The 20,772-nt window shown below is 44.1% G+C and overlaps 1 protein-coding gene across 1 annotated transcript in view; it reads right to left on the bottom strand.

The window, feature by feature from the left end:
• Positions 1 to 1,848: 1,848 nt before the first annotated feature.
• The window catches only part of LOC139409348 (PR domain zinc finger protein 5-like), a 47,625-nt gene continuing 28,701 nt past the window's right edge, over positions 1,849 to 20,772 (bottom strand). The window contains exons 14-16 of the mRNA XM_071154364.1: positions 8,343 to 8,428; positions 2,890 to 2,994; positions 1,849 to 2,013 (exon numbers count right to left, since the gene is read on the bottom strand). Of these exons, the coding sequence (XP_071010465.1) occupies positions 1,849 to 2,013; positions 2,890 to 2,994; positions 8,343 to 8,428 (356 nt within the window). The remainder of the gene's footprint in view (positions 2,014 to 2,889; positions 2,995 to 8,342; positions 8,429 to 20,772) is intronic.

Raw genomic sequence — 20,772 nt, forward strand, 5'->3', positions numbered from 1 at the left:
GCGGCCCTGAGGCCTGACCACTAAGAGCAGGCAGCGGGCACAGGCGGCAGGCACAGGCACCAGGCACAGCTGAACCAGTGGGAAGCCCTGCCTGGATGGCCATGTGGTGAAATCAGTTCCAGAGGGAGTAGAGGTTAACATGGCCACATCTGATCTGAGAACCCTGCAGAACAGCCAGCTGCTAGTCCTCAGGGACACTGGGTGTGTGAGTGGTGGAGATGCGACTGTAAAGGCATATGTCTCATTCCATATCCACGATCTCCCATGAGTTTAGCAAAGCAAGAGCAGCATAGGCCTAATCAGTCTCTGGGGGGATAGGTGTTACTAGTTTTCTACATTGATTTATTGATTGATTTTACACCATATCCACATAAACAAGCACCCAAACACAGAAAATAGACATACCGACTATTGGTTTTATAAACCGGAGTGTGATTTTGAGGAGACTGACTGTCAAACATGACAGGATTTATAGCCACTTCAACAGCACCGCAGCCTATTTGATCACAAGTTTAGAGAGACTTCCAGCTCAAGCATCCAACTGCCATTCAGGAGATTCTCACAGACTCAGTAAATCCTACAAACCAATGCCTTTGAGCCCTTCAGGAGCATCAGCAGTGGATGAGTTTGAGAAATGCGTCCGAGTGAGTCCCTCTATAGAGGGAGCAGAGAGTAGAGCAAACATCAGAGAGACTCTTTAGTGGGTGGCTTTAGATCAGGTGGTGATCAGAGTGATGACTGTGGCCTCTGAAAAAAGCAATTAAATTACCTCAGGCTCCCAGCAGACTCCCAGCCAACCCAAGAATAAGGGTTAAATTAACAACAACAAAGTCAACCATTTTAACCAACTCTCAAAGTGTTTCCGAAATACCCCAACGTCAACAGTTAACCAACACGCACTTAGAATGGACAGAATAAATATCTGTTTTGTAGGTAATGAGGCTTTTATGAAGTAAAAACATGGAACTGTGATGTGAAATATTCACAGTTTGAGATGAACAGTAAAAGAGAGGGAATGTGTAACAGTCTGTGGAATACAGGAAGGCTACGGTCTGGTCATATAAAATCTACAGAGAAACAAACATAACTGCACCATCCATTAAATACATTTCCCATTTAACATACAGGATTACAAAAACAGGAATGTAAACACAAAGAAACTACTTGATCCCTCAGAATATGAAATAACCATAAAAAAAACATTATTCTTTTGACAAACTGTAACAGTAACTTTGACAATGGTAATGAATTGCATTTCCAGGCAATGAGTGGGCTGGAGGAAGGGAGTAGGCTGGCTGTGTTTGGTAAACATCTTTGGCTTGGAAACTCTTTGGAAAGTTTGTACCTGGTCACAATAGTTGTGGCAGAGTAAGACACCTGAGCAGAGGTGGTAAAGGCACTGCATGGTTGGCATGAGGTGGGAACCTAGAAGCAGACTGTGGGGTATAGACTTTTTGAACTATCCTAGTTATTGTATTGTGCTGCATAGTCTGGAAATGTCAATCCCAAACTTTCATATCAAAATGAAATTGAATGTAAATGGCAAACAGGGAGAAAATGGCAGTTTGGAAGCAGATCAGAACTGTGTGGGTCTTGTGCCTCATCCAAAAATCCCTGTGAATTGAATATCTAATGTTCATACTCCATAATTCATACGTACAGGATTTGTTTCAATATTTAAATGTATCTTTTCCATATTCTGCATTTGCATATACAGTATTTAATAGCAACAAACACTGCTTATTGCTACATATGAAATGCATAGCAAGTCATCCTGTATGTATAACACTGTAAATATAGTATACTGTATCTTTATCTTTAGTAAACTGTCTCAAATAGATGGGTTCCTTAGCCCTCGGTCTCTCCGTGAACGTTCTCCATGTGCACTTTGAGGTAGTCATTCCTGGTGAACTTCTTATGGCACAGCGAGCACTCTGCCATGGGCCTGTTGGGGTTGTGGGTCAGCTTGTGCCTGCTCAGCATCTTCTTCAGACTGAACGACAGGTCACACACCTACAGAGGAGAGAGAAGTGTGTTAGTTAGCTCTGTTAGAGATGGCAATTATCACACCTTTAATACGGTACATACAAATCTCTGTTTTAGTAGGTCTCTGACGGATCATATTGAATTCATTCAGTCATAAACTAAAGGACTATGCTGGAGAGGAATATTAAGCTATGAAATCCCCATTATGAGTACAGCCAGCTAATTGAACCAATCACATGAGAGAAGGCTTCAAGGCAGAACTCATATTATCCCAGTAAAGCAAGGAGGAAATAAATTAAAGATCCATCACAAATGATACATTTTACACCCTACAAATGACTCCATCTCAAACTATCAATCATATTAATCCTGCATTGGCATGAGCACAGCAGCTCCCCACGTGGACTCAGGCTTCCCAGCATGTCTTCTTCACACTCAAATACTGTATCCTCCATTCAAAATACAAACCATGGAGAAGTACCCTAAAGTCCAGCTGTAGAGAATCTTCAGCTTCCTGTGACCAAGTGTGTGAGTGTTTCTGTGACCGAGTGTGTGAGTGTTTCTGTGACCGAGTGTGTGAGTGTTTCTGTGACCGAGTGTGTGAGTGTTTCTGTGACCGAGTGTGTGAGTATTTCTGTGACCGAGTGAATGAGTGTTTCTGTGACCGAGTGTGTGAGTATTTCTGTGACCGAGTGTGTGAGTGTTTCTGTGACCAAGTGTGTGAGTGTTTCTGTGACCGAGTGTGTGAGTGTTTCTGTGACCGAGTGTGTGAGTGTTTCTGTGACACACGGACACACACACACACACACACACACACACACACACACACACACACACACACACACACACACACACCACTTGGAGTTATGGTTAGAGTCCAGAATTAGGTGGTTTGAGACTCACATCACACTGGAAGGGTTTCTCTCCGGTGTGGGTCCTCATGTGTTCGTCCAGACCTCTCTTCTGACTGAAGGCCTTGTTACACTCACTGCATTTATATGGCTTCTCCTGCAGGGACACACAGACAAATACACACTTTACAGACAGATCACCTCTCAACACACAGCTAATCTGTATACCATGGGTCGGCAACAGGCGGCCTACGGGCCAAAACCATCCCGCAAATGTTGATTTTTATAAACTGTAAAATCACCAAGGATTCAGCCAAAAAGGAGTTTAATTTTGGAAATCTATTACCAAGTATCCACCCCCCCCCAAAAAAAATATGTGATCGTGTCTCAATGAAATGATTGTATTTGAAAATCTGAATCTAGCTGCCTACCCCTGCTGTATACTGTACACAAATACTGAAACACAAATGAACTCACACATGGAAGAAACCTGGATAACATTTAGCATCCCAAAAAAGTACCAACACACGCACGCTCTCATATCCTCTCACTTCACACCCCGCCGCCCCCCAGTGAGTTTATGAAGATATGAAATGAAAAGTTGTACAGCACCTGCAGTAGGGAAGAAATGAACAATGTAGGAACACATATTTTTTTATTTTGTTTTTGGATCCCTAAGGAACACATGGAATCCTAAGGAACACATGGAATCCTAAGGAACACATGGAATCCTAAGGAACACATGGATCCCTAAGGAACACATGGATCCCTAAGGAACACATGGAATCCTAAGGAACACATGGAATCCTAAGGAACACATGGATCCCTAAGGAACACATGGATCCCTAAGGAACACATGGATCCCTAAGGAACACATGGATCCCTAAGGAACACATGGAATCCTAAGGAACACATGGATCCCTAAGGAACACATGGAATCCTAAGGAACACATGGAATCCTAAGGAACACATGGATCCCTAAGGAACACATGGATCCCTAAGGAACACATGGATCCTCTAAAGCTTAAGCAAAACATGGCACAGACAAGCCCTTTGAACATATATCAGTGAACTGGCTCACAGGGGCTGTAGAATATCACTCCTGTCTCCACACCTCATCAGTTTACCAAATCACTTTTTCTCTGTGCCTTTCAGAGGCCTGTCTGGGTGTCACTCAAAAGCAGTTATCGCTCTGTGGGTGTGTTATTGTGTGTGTGTGTGTGTGTGTGTGTTTCTCAATCTAGTTGTGTGTCTGACTTCAGGGAAATATTTTTGACACTTGAAAGCTTTGTTAGAGTTAAATAATAAGCACAGAGATAGCAAGACTTCTTGTTTGGGTGTCAGTCTTTGACAAGACTCACTGATAGCGAAATCTCTACCCATTTATGGATCAGTCATCAAGGGTACGGGGTGAATGCAGGACGTTAGGGTCCTGGGAATAGGGCTATCATGTGGGAGGGACACATTTAGTGCCCAGAGACACAGGATACAAAAGGAGGTACAGATCAGGTTCAATGCACATGTCTGCATGAGTATGTGTGTGAGTATGTATGTGTGTGAGTGAGAAAGAAACATAGAGACACCTAACATAGAGACTAGAGACACCTAACATAGAGACACCTATGGGGGTGTGTGAGAAACTTGGGTGTGGAGGCCAAACCAGAACATAATTGACAGTCTGTGTATTGTAAAATCTGCTAGTTTAACAGGTATTGCTTTTCTAATAAAGTATCACTTTCCCACTTTGGGGAAATCTTCCCCCCTGAATGACATACAAAACCCCCCAAAAAGGGTTAAAGTTCAGAGTTTAGGAAACACATGGATGTAGAGGGGTGATGTGGAGGACCCAGAATGCATCACTGTGGCCCCAGTAACATCTAACATCTGTACCTGGTGACCTTTGCTCTTCAGCAGCTGTCCACCCTAGTGACCTTTGACCTGACCCTCTGACTGGCTGGCCTCTGAATCTGGCCCCTCAGGAGTCAGTAGGGTTATGAATGGAGGGATAAAGCTCTGTTTATTTACACAGAGAGGCAGGAGGATCATATTTCATATCAAACGTGTGGTCAATGGTCATCTCTAAACCAACATGGCATGTCCTCATCTTCTGTTACCCAATACAAAATGAAACCCTTGCCCCTATACCCCTAGGCACTTCGTATAGCTCTGAAAGGATTGGAGAGGTATTAGCTATATGATGATAATTCACCTAGCCTACCAGAGGGCAAAGTGGAGCACCTGCCATATTTCTAATACCCATTTCAACTGGTCCGATCACTTAATGCTGTGATTAACCAATCAGAGACTGCTATACTGGATCAATAGGAGCCAGCTGAAACTGACCAATGGAAAAGTATTACAGTAAAAACCCTTTTAGAGGTTTTCAAACTGAAAACAGAGGTACTTGGAAGATTATGTTGGAACTATCAGAACTCTAGGCCAAAGTCAAACAAAACCGAACAGGCACCCCTACAGAGAGAACAAGTGGAATGTTAATCAGTGTGTTTACAGTCAGATCACTCTTGTCACATCACAGAACCTTAAAGAGATTAATAAAAATCTCTGACCAGGCAACATGTCAGCAGCTTTATAGGAATCACATGTATTCTCATTGTTGCAGATGGTTTGGTATGTGGGATAAACACACAATTCTAAACAGATCCATCTCTAAACTATACATTAACACTGAGCTGGAGCTCCTTCAGCCAAATGACATTGTTCTGCTGAGTATTGATGTCATCGTCCAGCTCTCTGCTGTGTATCACAGCTCGGCCCATATTTCACTACTGCAGTCACCGTGCACTGAGCAAAGACAGAGCCGGGAACTCACAAAGCCATGTCTCAATTCAAACATTAACATTTCATCAAGTCCTCTCTAGAGAATTGGAGCTGATAGGAGTTTCCCGGTCCCGCCAGCTGCCTGTTTCCACTGTACCGTTTCAGGCCAGAAGCTTTACACTGTCTGTACCTGCAGCACAGGTTCAAAGGGTGCAATGAAATGGTTTGTGCTTGAGCAAACAGGAAAGGTACTTGAAACATGTCAACAAAACCCTCAGGCCGTACCCATATGAATTAATGATCATGTTAAAAGTCATAAATAAATACTGTATATATGAATATACAGCCCCATATGGCTATAACCACAAACACCAACACACACTTCAACACACATAGCTCATGGAAAGCTGTGAAGTGGTGGAGAACATCAGTGGGTAGAGAAGTAGTGCAGAGGCACAGGCAGGAAATGACCTAATGAGAGACCAGTGTGACCATGCCCTTCCTCTTACAACACTGAGCTCTGAGTCAGGTTACACGTACGGTGCATTTGGAAAGTATACCTTCCATTTTTCCACATATTGTTAAGTTACACTCTTATTCTAAAATTGAAAAAAAATATATATAATCTATCTACACAATACCCCAAAATGACAAAGCGAAAGCAGGTTTTTTCCCCACAAATGTAAAAAACTAAAGAAATGTATTTACATAAATATTCAGACCCTTTGCAATGAGACTTGATATTGAGCTCAGGTGCATCCAGTTTCCATTTATCATCCTTGAGATGTTTCTACAACTTGATTAGAGTCCAACTGTGGTAAATTCAATTGACTGGACATGATTTGGAAAGGCACACACCTGTCTATATAAGGTCCCACAGATGACAGTGCATGTCAGAGCAAAAACCAAGCCATGAGGTCGAAGGAATTGTCCGTAGAGCTCCAAGACAGGATTGTGTCGAGGTACAGATCTGCGGAAGGGTACCAAAAATGTCTGGAGTTTGACAAAAGGCACCTAAAGGAATCTCAGGCAATGAAAAACAAGATTCTCTGGTCTGATGAAATCAAGATTGAACCCTTTGGCCTGAATGCCAAGCATCACGTCTGGAGGAAACCTGGCACCATCCCTACGGTGAAGCATGGTGGTGGCAGCATCATACTGTGGAGATGTTTTTCAGCGATGGGGACTGGGAGACTAGTCAGGATCGAGGGAAAGATGAACGGAGCAAAGTACAGAGAGTTCCTTGGTGAAAACCTGCTCCAGAGCGTTCAGGACCCCAGACTGAGGCGATGGTTCACCTTCCAACAGGACAACGACCCTAAGCACACAGCCAAGACAACACAGGAGTGGCTTCGGGACAAGTCTCTGAATGTCCTTGAGTGGCCCAGCCAGAGCGCGGACTTGAACTCGATCAAACATCTCTGGAGAGACATGAAAATAGCTGTGCAGCGACGCTCCTCATCCAACCTGACAGAGCTTGAGAGGTTCTGCGGAGAAGAATGGGAGAAAATCCCCAAATACAGGTGTACCAAGCTTGTAGTGTCATAAGCAAGAAGACTCAAGGCTGTAATCGCTGCCAAAGGTGTTTCAACAAAGTACTGAGTAAAGGATCTGAATTCTTATGTAAATGTGTATTAAGTTGTTTTATTTGCTTTGTCATTATGAGGTATTGTGTGTAGATTGATGGGGGAAAAAAACAATTGAATCCATTTTAGAATTAAGCCGTAACGTAACACAATGTGGAAAAAGTCAAGGGGTCTGGATACTTTGCAAATGCACTGTACATGCTCATCATACCAACACCAACGATACCTGTCATGTTCTCCGCTCGTATACATTCAGGAACCCAATGACTGTCTTTCAATAAGACTGCATTAGATTGATATGAGATGTGGATGTATTCTAGTCTACCATCTACATCTCTAAGTAGTCTTCATGATCCTCCCCAGTCTTAAAGAAATTCACTGTGGGAGCAGCCTAAGTGAGGGTCCTGGCATCACCGCATTGGAAATAAGACCTTCAGCGTTCATGACTGCAGAACTAGACCAACTAGACCCTGCTTGGTGGCCTGACAGAGGTGTGTGAACCTCTATTCCTGGGTGTGTTATGTTCTACAGCTTGGCTGAGCACTGAGCAGATCAACCAAAGCATAGTACTGGAGATGGAGAGATAAGACTTTACGGACACCTAGGAGTTGGTATCTCAGGAAATACTCAACACACACTCGCAAAAACAGTAGCGTGTGCAGATTTTCCTACATCTATAAAAAGATAAAAGTATGCTTCAGGATATTTCATGTGACTTATTGAATAGATCATAACTCATGTTGCGGTCAGAAGTTATTTCCTAATGGCCAGCTGGTTTAGAGGTTAAAAACCCCCGTCAAAGAAAACAGCTCCAAAATGTTACTGCTATTCCCTGGCTTTCATGACAGTTTTCTTTTACTCACATACATAAAGACATACATACGCGACCACACACACACACACACACACACACACACACACACACACACACACACACACACACACACACACACACACACACACACACACACACACACACACACACACACACACACACACACACACACACACACACACAGCGTTGTGGGGAGGTGGAGGGAAATGCAATCATTTCCATGCGGGCAGGGTAACACCAACACCTCAAACTGTTCCTGGAACAAAAAGAGGGAGGAGTGTGGGAAGAGTGGGTGTGGAGACTCACCCGAGTGTGTGTGCGGATGTGCATCTTCAGACCATCATTCTTGCTGAATGCTTTGTCACAGTAGGGGCACTGGTATGGGCGCTCACCTAGGGAGAAAACAGAAGGATCAACACACATCAGAGAGAAGGAAACATAAAAAACGGCCCAGAGCATACTACAAAGACAGTGTACAGATGCTTTTAATTAGTTAAGATAAGTAGTTAATATATTTGTCTACACACTAGGCAGTAGGCAACAAACTCCTTGAAACACAAAATACTATATGATCAAACATTAGACATACAGTACATACAGTGCCTTAAGAAAGTATTCATACCCCTTGAGTTATTCCACATTTTGTTGTGTTACAGACTGAATTCAAAATTAATTAAATATTATTTTCTCACCCATCTACAACAACCCATAATGACAAAGTGAAAACATGTTTTTAGACATTTTTGCAAATGTATTGAAAATTAATACAGAAATATCTCATTTACATAAATATTCATACCCCAAATAGGGCAGATCTGAGCTTAAAAGAAGAATTGGAGGTATAAAGAAAGGGAGGGAGAAAAACTAAGATGTTGTGCTGCGGCCGGCCACGTACAGACAGAGCTGGGCCTCCAGCTCTATGCAGCACCACAGACAGAGCTGGGCCTCCAGCTCTATGCAGCACCACAGAGACCCGGGCCTCCAGCTCTATGCAGCACCACAGACAGAGCTGGGCCTCCAGCTCTATGCAGCACCACAGACAGAGCTGGGCCTCCAGCTCTATGCAGCACCACAGACAGAGCCGGGCCTCCAGCTCTATGCAGCACCACAGACAGAGCCGGGCCTCCAGCTCTATGCAGCACCACAGACAGAGCCGGGCCTCCAGCTCTATGCAGCACCACAGACAGAGCCGGGCCTCCAGCTCTATGCAGCACCACAGACAGAGCTGGGCCTCCAGCTCTATGCAGCACCACAGACAGAGCCGGGCCTCCAGCTCTATGCAGCACCACAGACAGAGCTGGGCCTCCAGCTCTATGCAGCACCACAGACAGAGCCGGGCCTCCAGCTCTATGCAGCACCACAGAGAGAGCTGAGGAGGTCCACTCTGCCACTGAGCCTCCTGCTAGCTGGAGCATAAATCTGGTTCTTCTGAAGGCCCCTCTTCTCCCTCCAGCCATGCTGCCTCTGATGTGTTTCTGATGCTCTTCCATGCAGGGAAACTCTTCTTCTCCAGGATGTAGGTCCTCACAGGAACTATCGACGATGGGATTCTATGGGTCTCAGGTTTGTGGTCGAGCTTATTTTAATGAAGATGTGTTCTGAGAAGACCTTCATTGTCCAATGATGAAGCAAAGCAAACAGAACCCCCACAAGCCTTCTCAGAATCAGATTAGTAAAATACCACTTTATCGTAATAAATGTAACACACATCTGCCTAGAGTTTAATCTGAGAAAAGTATTATTATTAGTCGTGTGAGAAAAGCCCCCACAATCAGTAGTACCGCTTGTCACGTGAAAAACCAGAGTCAAAGAGTAAGGACACGCTACAATCCATTAGGGGTGTGAACGTTAAAACATTTAAACCAAATTGAATCTTTAACGTTAAGAAAAAAATCCCAAATTGAAATTGCAGTGCCGTTATCACAAAACTACCACTAACAGGTCCCAATCATCATCATAAAGGGGAGAATTGTAACATATAGGCCAACCTAACGCAACAATGGTGTAACGTTAGTAAAAGTGGATGCATCTTTCAAATGATTTGCCACAGATATAAAGCGCTCCACAAATCATCGTCATTAAAATTTTTGGGGAAAAAGCGCTGATTACAGGAATGATTGCAGTTGATAAGCAGCCAATGTCAGTGGCCTACTATAGTTGATAAGCAACCAATGTCAGTGGCCTACTATAGTTGATAAGCAGCCAATGTCAGTGGCCTACTATAGTTGATAAGCAGCCAATGTCAGTGGCCTACTATAGTTGATAAGCAGCCAATGTCAGTGGCCTAATATAGTTGATAAGCAGCCAATGTCAGTGGCCTACTATAGTTGATAAGCAGCCAATGTCAGTAGCCTAATATAGTTGATAAGCAGCCAATGTCAGTGGCCTACTATAGTTGATAAGCAGCCAATGTCAGTGGCCTACTATAGTTGATAAGCAGTCAATGTCAGTGGCCTACTATAGTTGATAAGCAGCCAATGTCAGTGGCCTACTATAGTTGATAAGCAGCCAATGTTAGTGGCCTACTATAGTTGATAAGCAGCCAATGTCAGTGGCCTACTATAGTTGATAAGCAGCCAATGTCAGTGGCCTACTATAGTTGATAAGCAGCCAATGTCAGTGGCCTACTATAGTTGATAAGCAGCCAATGTCAGTGGCCTACTATAGTTGATAAGCAGCCAATGTCAGTGGCCTACTATAGTTGCAAGGTAATTTGCTAAATAGAGGACTGCAAGCTCCATTTGACACGTGACTCGAGCTACTGAAACAGGTGCGTCTTTCGCATCAATATCGCTTTTCACCATTTACTCCTGTTTCAACAGGGTGTTATTCACTACATAATGGGAGTTGAGACATAGTGTCCACATCACTAAGGAATTAACATGGTCCACACACACCAACACAGCCGTGAAGAAGGCACGACAACATCTCTTCTCCCTCAGGAGGCTGAACAGATTTGTCATGGACCCTCAGATTCTCAAAAGATTCTACAGCTACACCATTGAGAGCATCTTGAGTGGCTGCATCACCGCCTGGTATGGAAACTGGCATTCATCTACAAGGCGCTACAGAGGGTAGCGCATACGGCCCAGTACATCACTGGGGCCGAGCTCTCTGCCATCCAGGACCTCTATATCAGGGAGTTTCAGATGAAGGCCTTAAAAATTGTCAAAGACTGTTCTCTCTGCAACTGCACGGCAAGTAGTAACAATGCACCAAGTCTGGAACCAACAGGACCCTGAACAGCTTCTACCCCCAGGTCATAAGACTGCTAAGTAGTTTAACCAAATAGCTACCTGGACTACCTGCATTGACCCCTTTGGCATTCACTCTTTTGACTCATCCCATTCGCTGCTGCTACTGCCTATTATCTATCCTGTTGGCTAGTCACTTTAACCATATCCAAACTGTTCAGGACCCTGTCTTTCAAAGATAATTCGTAAAAATCCAAATAACTCCACAGATCTTCATTGTAAAGGGTTTAAACACGGTTTCCCATGATTGTTCAATGAACCATAAACAATGAATGAACATGCACCTGTGGAACGGTTGTTAAGACACTAACAGCTTACAGACAGTAGGCAATTAGGTCACAGTTATGAAACTTTAGGACACTAAAGAGGCCTTTCTACTGACTCTGAAAAACAAAAAAAGAAAGATGCCCAGGGTCCCTGCTCATCTGCGTGAACGTGCCTTAGGCATGCTGCAAGGAGGCATGAGGACTGCAGATGTGGCCAGTGAAATAAATTGCAATGTCCGTACTGTGAGACGCCTAAGACCGTGCTACAGGGGGACGGACAGCTGATCGTCCTCACAGTGGCAGACCACGTGTAACAACACCTGCACAGGATCGGTACATCCGAACATCACACCTGCGGGACAGGTACAGGATGGCAACAACAACTGCCCGAGTTACACCAGGAACGCACAATCCCTCCATCAGTGCTCAGACTGTCCGTAATAGGTTGAGAGAGGCTGGACTGAGGGCTTGTAGGCCTGTTGTAAGGCAGGTCCTCACCAGACATTACCGGCAACAACGTCGCCTATGGGCACAAAACCCACCGTCGCTGGACCAGACAGGACTGGCAAAAAGGGCTCTTCACTGACGAGTCGTGGTTTTGTCTCACCAGGGGTGATGGTCGGGTTCGCATTTATCGTCAAAGAAATTAGCATTACACCGAGGCCTGTACTCTGGAGCAGGATCGATTTGGAGGAGTAGGGTTCGTCATGGTCTGGGGCGGTGTGTCACAGTATCATCGGACTGAGCTTGTTGTCAATCTCAACGCTGTGCATTACAGGGAAGACATCCTCCTCCCTCATGTGGTACCCTTCCTGCAGGCTCATCCTGACATGACCCTCCAGCATGACAATGCCACCAGCCATACTGCTCGTTCTGTGCATGATTTCCTGCAAGACAGGAATGTCCGTGTTCTGCCACGGCCAGCGAAGAGCCCGGATCTCAATCCCATTGAGCACGTCTGGAACCTGTTGGATCGGAGGGTGGGGGCTAGGGTCATTCCCCCCAGAAATGTCCGGGAACTTGCAGGTGCCTTGTGGAAGAGTGGGGCAACATCTCACAGCAAGAACTGGCAAATCTGGTGCAGTCCATGAGGAGGAGATGCACTGCTGTACTTAATGCAGCTGGTGGCCACACCAGATACTGACTGTTACTTTTGACCCCTCTTTGTTCAGGGACACATTATTCCATTTCTGTTAGTCACATGTCTGTGGAACTTGTTCAGTTTATGTCTCCGTTGTTGAATCTTGTTGTGTTCATACAAATATTTACACGTTAAGTTTGCTGAAAATAAATGCAGTGGACTGTGAGAGGACGTTTCTTTTTTGCTGAGTTTATATATGTACCTATCTACCTCATACCCCTGCACATTGACTCGGTACTGGTACCTTGTGTACATAGCCAAGTTATTGTTTCTCATTGTGTATTAATTCCTTGTGTTATTATTTTTCTCTCTGCATTGTTGGGAAGGGCCCATAACGAAGCATTTCAAAGTTAGTCTACACCTGTTGCTTAAGAAGCATGTGACAAATACAATTTCATTAAATGTTATATAGTTGACAGCATTAGAAAGTTCAAATTCTTCCCATTTCAACCAGGTGATACCCGCATGTGTTTTCTTTTGCCTTGTGTTTGATTTGTGAGCTTAAGCTTTTGTTAAACATGAAACAAAGTAGACCCCTAAACTAATGAATATGCTATTTGTCTTCATCAAAACCATGTTTTTGTTGCATATTTCAGTCTGGAACCTGTCTAGGTGGTAACCTATTATAAATGGCACACTAGCAGTTCGCAAAAAAATACTAAAATAGAGGAGGCATCAATTATTCCAAAACTGCAGCTTGTGGTTGGAACACATAATTTCATACTTCAATCAAACAGTCCAGTTTGAATTTCTGATAAATGTGTAATGATTTGGCAAGGAATGCTGCTTGTCGACAGTTTGGTTTGACTGTTACTTCTGATTTTGACCCTCCCATCAATTAGATTTTTTAGACAGTCATTTCTGTAGCCCTATAGAGCTTGTGTATGCAGCACCCATGCGTGTAGAGGGAGCGGTTGAGTGAGAGACACGCAGCGGAGGGAAAAGAAAATGTAGGGAGAAGTTGGCTAGGTTTCTTTTTTGTTGTGAGTCGGTAATGCACATAACAAATGGAAGGAACACGAGTCAATGTGAATTAACGGTTGTCTTCGGGACAAAATTGCAGCTGCCCATTTGGGCACCAACGAAGCAGATCCAGATGCCTTAAGACTCATACACTGATTGCATCCAACTGTAAATAACATAATGTTTAAGCATTTTAATGCACGACCCCACTGAGCATTTCTCCTTAGCTAAGATAATCCATCCACCTGACAGGTGTGGCATATCAAGAAGCTGATTAAACAACATGATTATTACACAGGTGCACAATAAGTGTACAATAAAAGGCCACTCTAAAATGTGTAGTTTTGTCACAGAATACAATGCCACAGATGTCTCAAGTTTTGAGGGAGCGTGCAATTGGCATGCTGACTGCAGGAATGTCCACCAGAGCTGTCGCCAGAGAATTGAACGTTCAGTTCTCTCCAAAGTTGTTTTAGAGAATTTGGCAGTACGTCCAACCGGCCTCAACCACACACCACGTGCAATCATGCCAGCCCAGCTCCTTCACCTTCGGGATCGTCTGAGTGGGGGTAGGGGGGTGCTGAGGAGTATTTATGTCTGTAATAAAGCCCTTTTGTGGGGAAAAACTCATTCTGATTGGCTGGGCACCCCAGTGGGTGGGCCAGTCTGACATGTGGGTGAGCCTATGCCCTTCAAGGCATATTAAGAAGCTGATTAAACAGCATGATCATTACACAGGTGCACCACTGCCCAGTCATATGAAATCAATAGATTGACTGATTTCCTTATATGAACTGTAACTCAGTAAAATCTTTGAAATTGTTGCATGGGTAATTTTCAAAAAACACTCACTTGTTGATATTTAGCTAACATTATAAAAGCAATATGAACTAGAGGAGACAATGGCCTGTGCTTAAATGTTTATTTCATTACAGCTCATCGGTTTACATTGTGCTACTTTCGTTCCACCCGTCTCTCCTGTAACTTCTCCCAGGCTACACCCAAGACTAGCTAGCATGATACTTGAAACCTGTGCTGTCATTTAGTCACTAGATGGGTTAAGAAAATGATATACTGTATGTTTCGGACCTTAAACAACTAAACACAACTTTTCAACTGAAAAACACTTCCGGGTCAGTTTAAAAAAATAAATTACATCGCTCAAAACAACTTTTAGTTGATAACTCGGTGAAACATTGTCAGACTCGGCTGTTTTTTGCAGGGAGGTTTTCCTCCACATTAGGAGCGTGTAAAACTACATGACCATAAGATTTCCCTTCACTGGAACTAAATGGCCTAGCCCGAACCATAAAAAACAGCCCCAGACCATTATTCCTCCTCCACCAAACTTTACAGTTGGCACTATGCATTTGGGCAGGTAGTGTTCTCCTGGAATCCACCAAACTCAGATTCGTCCATCAGGACTGCCAGATGGTGAAGCGTGATTCATCACTCCAGAGAACGTGTTTCCACTGCTCCAGAGTCCAATGGCGGCGAGCTTTACACCACTCCAGCCGACACTTGGCATTGCGCATGGTGATCTTAGGCTTGTGCGGCTGCTCGGCAATGGAAACCCATTTCATGAAGCTCCTGACAAACAGTTATTGTGCTGATGTTAAATGTAAAGAAAAATTATCTATTTGTCACATCCCTACAACCCGTACGTACACAGGCTGGCCTGGCCCAGTGTAGCTGAGCTAAGCCTGGGCCCAATGGATCAAAGGCAGGCCAGCCTAACTCCCTGAGTTCCTATCTGAGCACGCTCCGTAAGATGGCAAAGAGGATGTGACAGGCTGTCAGTCAAAGAGCCGGCAGACACGTGGATCTATTTACCCCTGAGCTGATCCTCAGCCCAGATAGCACAACCAGCACTGATTACCAACCTATATATGGAAGATGAGGTAACCAATATAAATGCAAAGAAAATAACCGTTCCAAGGGAAAATACAGTACAATACATGTAAGGAAGTATTTTGGGGTTCCACCACAGCTATGTTGCTGGTTCTGAACTATTGAAGTCAGAGGCAGAATATTCCTTTCACAGAGGCTCACAGTAAGTTATTGTTAACTACACCTCAACAGTCACGACCAGGTAACACAAGGAAACACCAAGGTATGAAACTAAAGACAGTGAAATTCGGCTCATTTCTGGGGTAATGGAATCAGTTTATTTTGGACAGAATGAGTCCCTTCTGAACAAGAGCTGCTCCTGCTGGTGTTAACGGAGCTGATCCAGGGGGAGACGTGAAACAGCTAAATGCTAACTTAATAAAACACTGCCTTAAGAGGGATACAGATGACTCTGTGTGTGTGTGTCCTTGCGGGTACAAAAATCAAATTTCTCATTCATTCTGTTGTAGCATAATCTCTCTTTAGTGACTAATTGTCAAAGAGAAAAAGATAGTTTCTTTAATCAGATAGAGGAGGAATTGATGAGGGGGATGTTTTGCTCTTGTATGTAATAAGGTGAGTGTCCTCGAGAGATGGAGAGTTAACATGCAGGGATGCTTATTCAATCAGAGGAACCACAACCACCCAGAGAGAGAAAGAGTACACAGCAGAGAAATACCACCCATAACAAACATTTAGCTCTGTTTGGGTCTATTTCACCACAGACACAACTTAGACAGGTTTTAAACTGAGCTTCCAGGTGAATGTCATTCACATCCACCTTGTGCTGTACGAGATGATGTGGTTTTGGGTTAAACACTATTCCTGTCGGTCTTCTATTACCAGACTTCATTGGGAGTGGACTAGCCCGCAAGGCTGCATCCTTTACAGATTCACTCATTTTCTGGGGAGGAAAAAAAATATTTGTCATGTTTCAGAGTGTCAAATCTGTTTAAGTCTCCTCTAACTCAAGGGTGGGATTTTACTGGTTTGTTTTCATTTGTGTCTGTGTGTCTGCCCATTTCTTCCAACCCAGTACATTTTTATTAAAACCAGGCTAGCTATCACTTTGCTGTCCTTATAAATGTTATTTTTTTTACTTAACCTTTATTTAACTAGGCAAGTCAGTTAAGAACAAATTCTTATTTACAATGACGGCCTACATCGGCCAAACCCGGACGATGCCGGGCCAATTGTGTGCCGCCCTATGGGACTCCCAATCACAGCCGGTTGTGATACAGCCTGAAACCAGGGTGTCTGTATTGACGCCTCTGGCACTGAGTGCCTTAGAACACTGCGCCACTCAGGAGACCCAAAACCCCATAAACCAGGAGTGGCCACAGAGGTAGAATGGGCGCACCAGACCGTCCTGTCTTATCCATCCAACATATAGTTTGTAAAGGGTTAACAACAGGCCTCATGTACAGTGTAGAATGATCACACATTCAGAAACATGAGCAGAGGGCAGCTCAAAATCACATCCCCCGATAAAATCCCTGTTCTGCTCAATTTCAGCCTCTAGGATGCCTTTGTTGACAAACAGGAAAATCTGAGTCCCAGATGTGCCATCTCTCACAGAGGAGAAAGAATCTGTCTGTTATGTAGCATGATGGGGTATCAGGGTAAGGCTGGTCCTTTCCTTGGGGAGCCCTAGAGAAGGCATTTGTGTGTTCTAATATGGTTGATACAGTGTGGTAGCGTGCTCTGACTGCCTCTGCTCTGCGGCTTGCAGCGCATCCCTCTCAGTAGGGGCAGAGGAGCAGGCTGAGTATAAACTGATATACTGTACAGACACCCACACTCTGCAAACGGAGCATTAGTCCTCATCATTGTTAACAGCAGGGTAAAATGTGGTCACTAGGATCAAACTTACGTAAATGTTCAGTAACGTTATCCTCATTCCACAGTTGACTGACACACAACCCCAACCCTTTGGCACCCCTCACACCAAACCAGATCAGCTCTCTCTAACACACGCCTGACGACCAGAATACCCCAAAAAGATCAGCTCAATCCTTTACAGGATACAAACACGGAGCAGAACCAATAGCAATCATTTCAGGAATAATTTCCTTGAGGTGACATGGTTCATATGAGAGGCGCTATGTCCTTTCAGTTGAACAGTAATGTAACTGGAAACCATCCACTTATTATCTAGATTGTTGGGGATTATGTGGTGAGGCTGGGCTCTGTGTGGTGGAGATGGTAACTGATTTAGTATGCGCTGAAATGGGACACCATCTCTCTGTGACCCTGGGTGTCTCTCTGCCACCCACCCCCCACTGTGCTCCTTACACCCCTTGTCTGCTAATCGATCCGTTTGGCACCCCTAACAGTGTGTGTGTGTGTGTGTGTGTGTGTGTGTGTGTGTGTGTGTGTGTGTGTGTGTGTGTGTGTGTGTGTGTGTGTGTGTGTGTGTGTGTGTGTCTGGTAAGCAGATGGTCTTGCTCGTCGCATGTCTGCCACACAGCGTTCGTGTTACGGAGAACGCTTTGTAGCTCCAGGCCCTAGTCTGAAAGACATTATCGCTGTCCATCAGAAATGTATTCCTGGCTTCCTCCAGTCCAGCAAGACACTGGCGCTCCCCGGCCCCATCTCTCTCTCTGCCTCGCTCTGCATGCAGGCAGGGGCCACTGAGGTAATGTGATATCGATCTGTTTTATCCGATAAGCAATTTGCCTTTGATCAGCCCCAGAAACACTCAACAACTTTACACTTGGCCTTGCCATTATGACCAGGGCCTCCAAAGACTGCTCTACTTCCTCAAACATATCTCTTAAACTGGCCCATGTGAGAGTACCTGTATCACAGAACTTCACGCCCTGCCCTCAGCTCTACCACACACCCACACACCACAATGATCCATACCTTAAAACTACCCTCACCATACACCTTGTTCAGTGGAAACTAACCTCCTTAGGCCTTAATAGAGGAGGAGAGGAGGAGATGAGGAGAGAAACTTGTCTCTGGGACAAACTGTACTATTAGAACCAGGGGACCTCAGATATCAACATGACATCATGTTCTCAGCTGATCATCAGCTGACAAAAACACAGAGACAAACAGCCATAAATAAGTGGTCCTCCAGTGTTTTGCAGAGGTCTGCCAGATGTACATTTGAACTGCATGTTGTGACCAGAGACACTACTGCATACTTAACAACTGTCAAGACACTGGTCTCCAGCAGAGTACATTTCCCTTAGAATTATCCATCGTTTCAGTCCAGAAGACACAGAGCCACTCCTCGCTCTGGTCTGGACTCTCAGATGGAAACTCAAGACATCTGCTTCACTGTCTTTATAATGACAAACAGTACCATATCTTTACACACATCATGCAGAGGGATGGGTCATGGGTGGAATGACTCAAACATTTTACTTCTCTTGTATCTTGCACAGACACAGATTTTTTAAACTAAACTACCAATTAATCTCCATGTTTAACCAATAACTGCAAAGTTCACCATTTTAATGTACGTAGGTTGAGCCAATCATACATTTGGAACCCTAAATATTGCAATTCCAGAAACGTAATCCAAAATATAAAATCTCACACAAAGAACTTCTCTGTTTAGAGACACTAAATAGTTGAACTGGGTAATTCCACAAGTGACAATTTGCGAGCGTTAAACTATGACATTTGCTATGATGTCAGTAACACTCATGCCACTGGGTTTTGTAAACATTTCCTTTGGCGTAAGCACCTTGGTCAACCCCAGGACTACCATATAACATCACTGCACGCTGGTCAGTCACACTGACCAATTATCTATTTATGCTCATTTGCATTTACACCAGTTTTATGCCAAGATGAATCATCTGGTGAATTAATACTTAATATTATCTGGAATCACCTGTAATGTCCCCACCCCCTTCCACTTTTCAATGTAGAATGGAAGGATTTCTGATTGGGACTTTCAGACATGGAGTTTGGTGGAGGATGTCCCCTGGATGCCCATGACATCACCCGCAGTACTCTGGGGAGAAGTGTCCCACCCGCTCTGTCTGCCTGGAATAATGCTTGTGAATCAATCAACAGCTAAATTCCATGTTACTATATGTTAGCCAAACAACATCCAAAATTAATGGGATGGCCATTCATTTCCTCATAAACAGGCCATACTATTAGTGCATTCAATGGAGCACTTCGGTTGTTTTTCAATTCAAAGTGTGCTATAAATTCAATTATTAGAGTTAATACATAACCTCTACAAAATAGTTTTTACAATTCTGTGATGACCAGAGTGTCCAGTGAAACAGTGATTACCAGTGTCCAGTGAAACAGTGATTTTCAGTGTCCAGTGAAACATTGATTACCAGTGTCCAGTGATACAGTGATTATCAGTGTCCAGTGAAACAGTGATTACCAGTGTCCAGTGAAACATTGATTACCAGTGTCCAGTGATACAGTGATTACCAGTGTCCAGTGAAACAGTGATTACCAGTGTCCAGTGAAACAGTGATTACCAGTGTCCAGTGATACAGTGATTACCAGTGTCCAGTGAAACAGTGATTACCAGTGTCCAGTGAAACAGTGATTACCAGTGTCCAGTGAAACAGTGATTACCAGTGTCCAGTGAAACATTGATTACCAGTGTCCAGTGATACAGTGATTATCAGTGTCCAGTGAAACAGTGATTACCAGTGTCCAGTGAAACATTGATTACCAGTGTCCAGTGATACAGTGATTACCAGTGTCCAGTGAAACAGTGATTACCAGTGTCCAGTGATACAGTGATTACCAGTGTCCAGTGAAACAGTGATTACCAGTGTCCAGTGAAACAGTGATTACCAGTGTCCAGTGAAACATTGATTACCAGTGTCCAGTGATACAGTGATTACCAGTGTCCAGTGAAACAGTGATTACCAGTGTCCAGTGATACAGTGATTACCAGTGTCCAGTGATACAGTGATTACCAGTGTCCAGTGAAACAGTGATTACCAGTGTCCAGTGAAACAGTGATTACCAGTGTCCAGTGATACAGTGATTACCAGTGTCCAGTGATACAGTGATTACCAGTGTCCAGTGAAACAGTGATTACCAGTGTCCAGTGAAACAGTGATTACCAGTGTCCAGTGATACAGTGATTACCAGTGTCCAGTGATACAGTGATTACCAGTGTCCAGTGATACAGTGATTACCAGTGTCCAGTGAAACAGTGATTACCAGTGTCCAGTGAAACAGTGATTACCAGTGTCCCTGCTCCCAGGGGCGAAAATACC

The sequence above is a fragment of the Oncorhynchus clarkii genome, chromosome 5 (genome assembly GCF_045791955.1).
Source record: "Oncorhynchus clarkii lewisi isolate Uvic-CL-2024 chromosome 5, UVic_Ocla_1.0, whole genome shotgun sequence".
In the NCBI taxonomy this organism is placed as follows: Eukaryota; Metazoa; Chordata; class Actinopteri; order Salmoniformes; family Salmonidae; genus Oncorhynchus; species Oncorhynchus clarkii.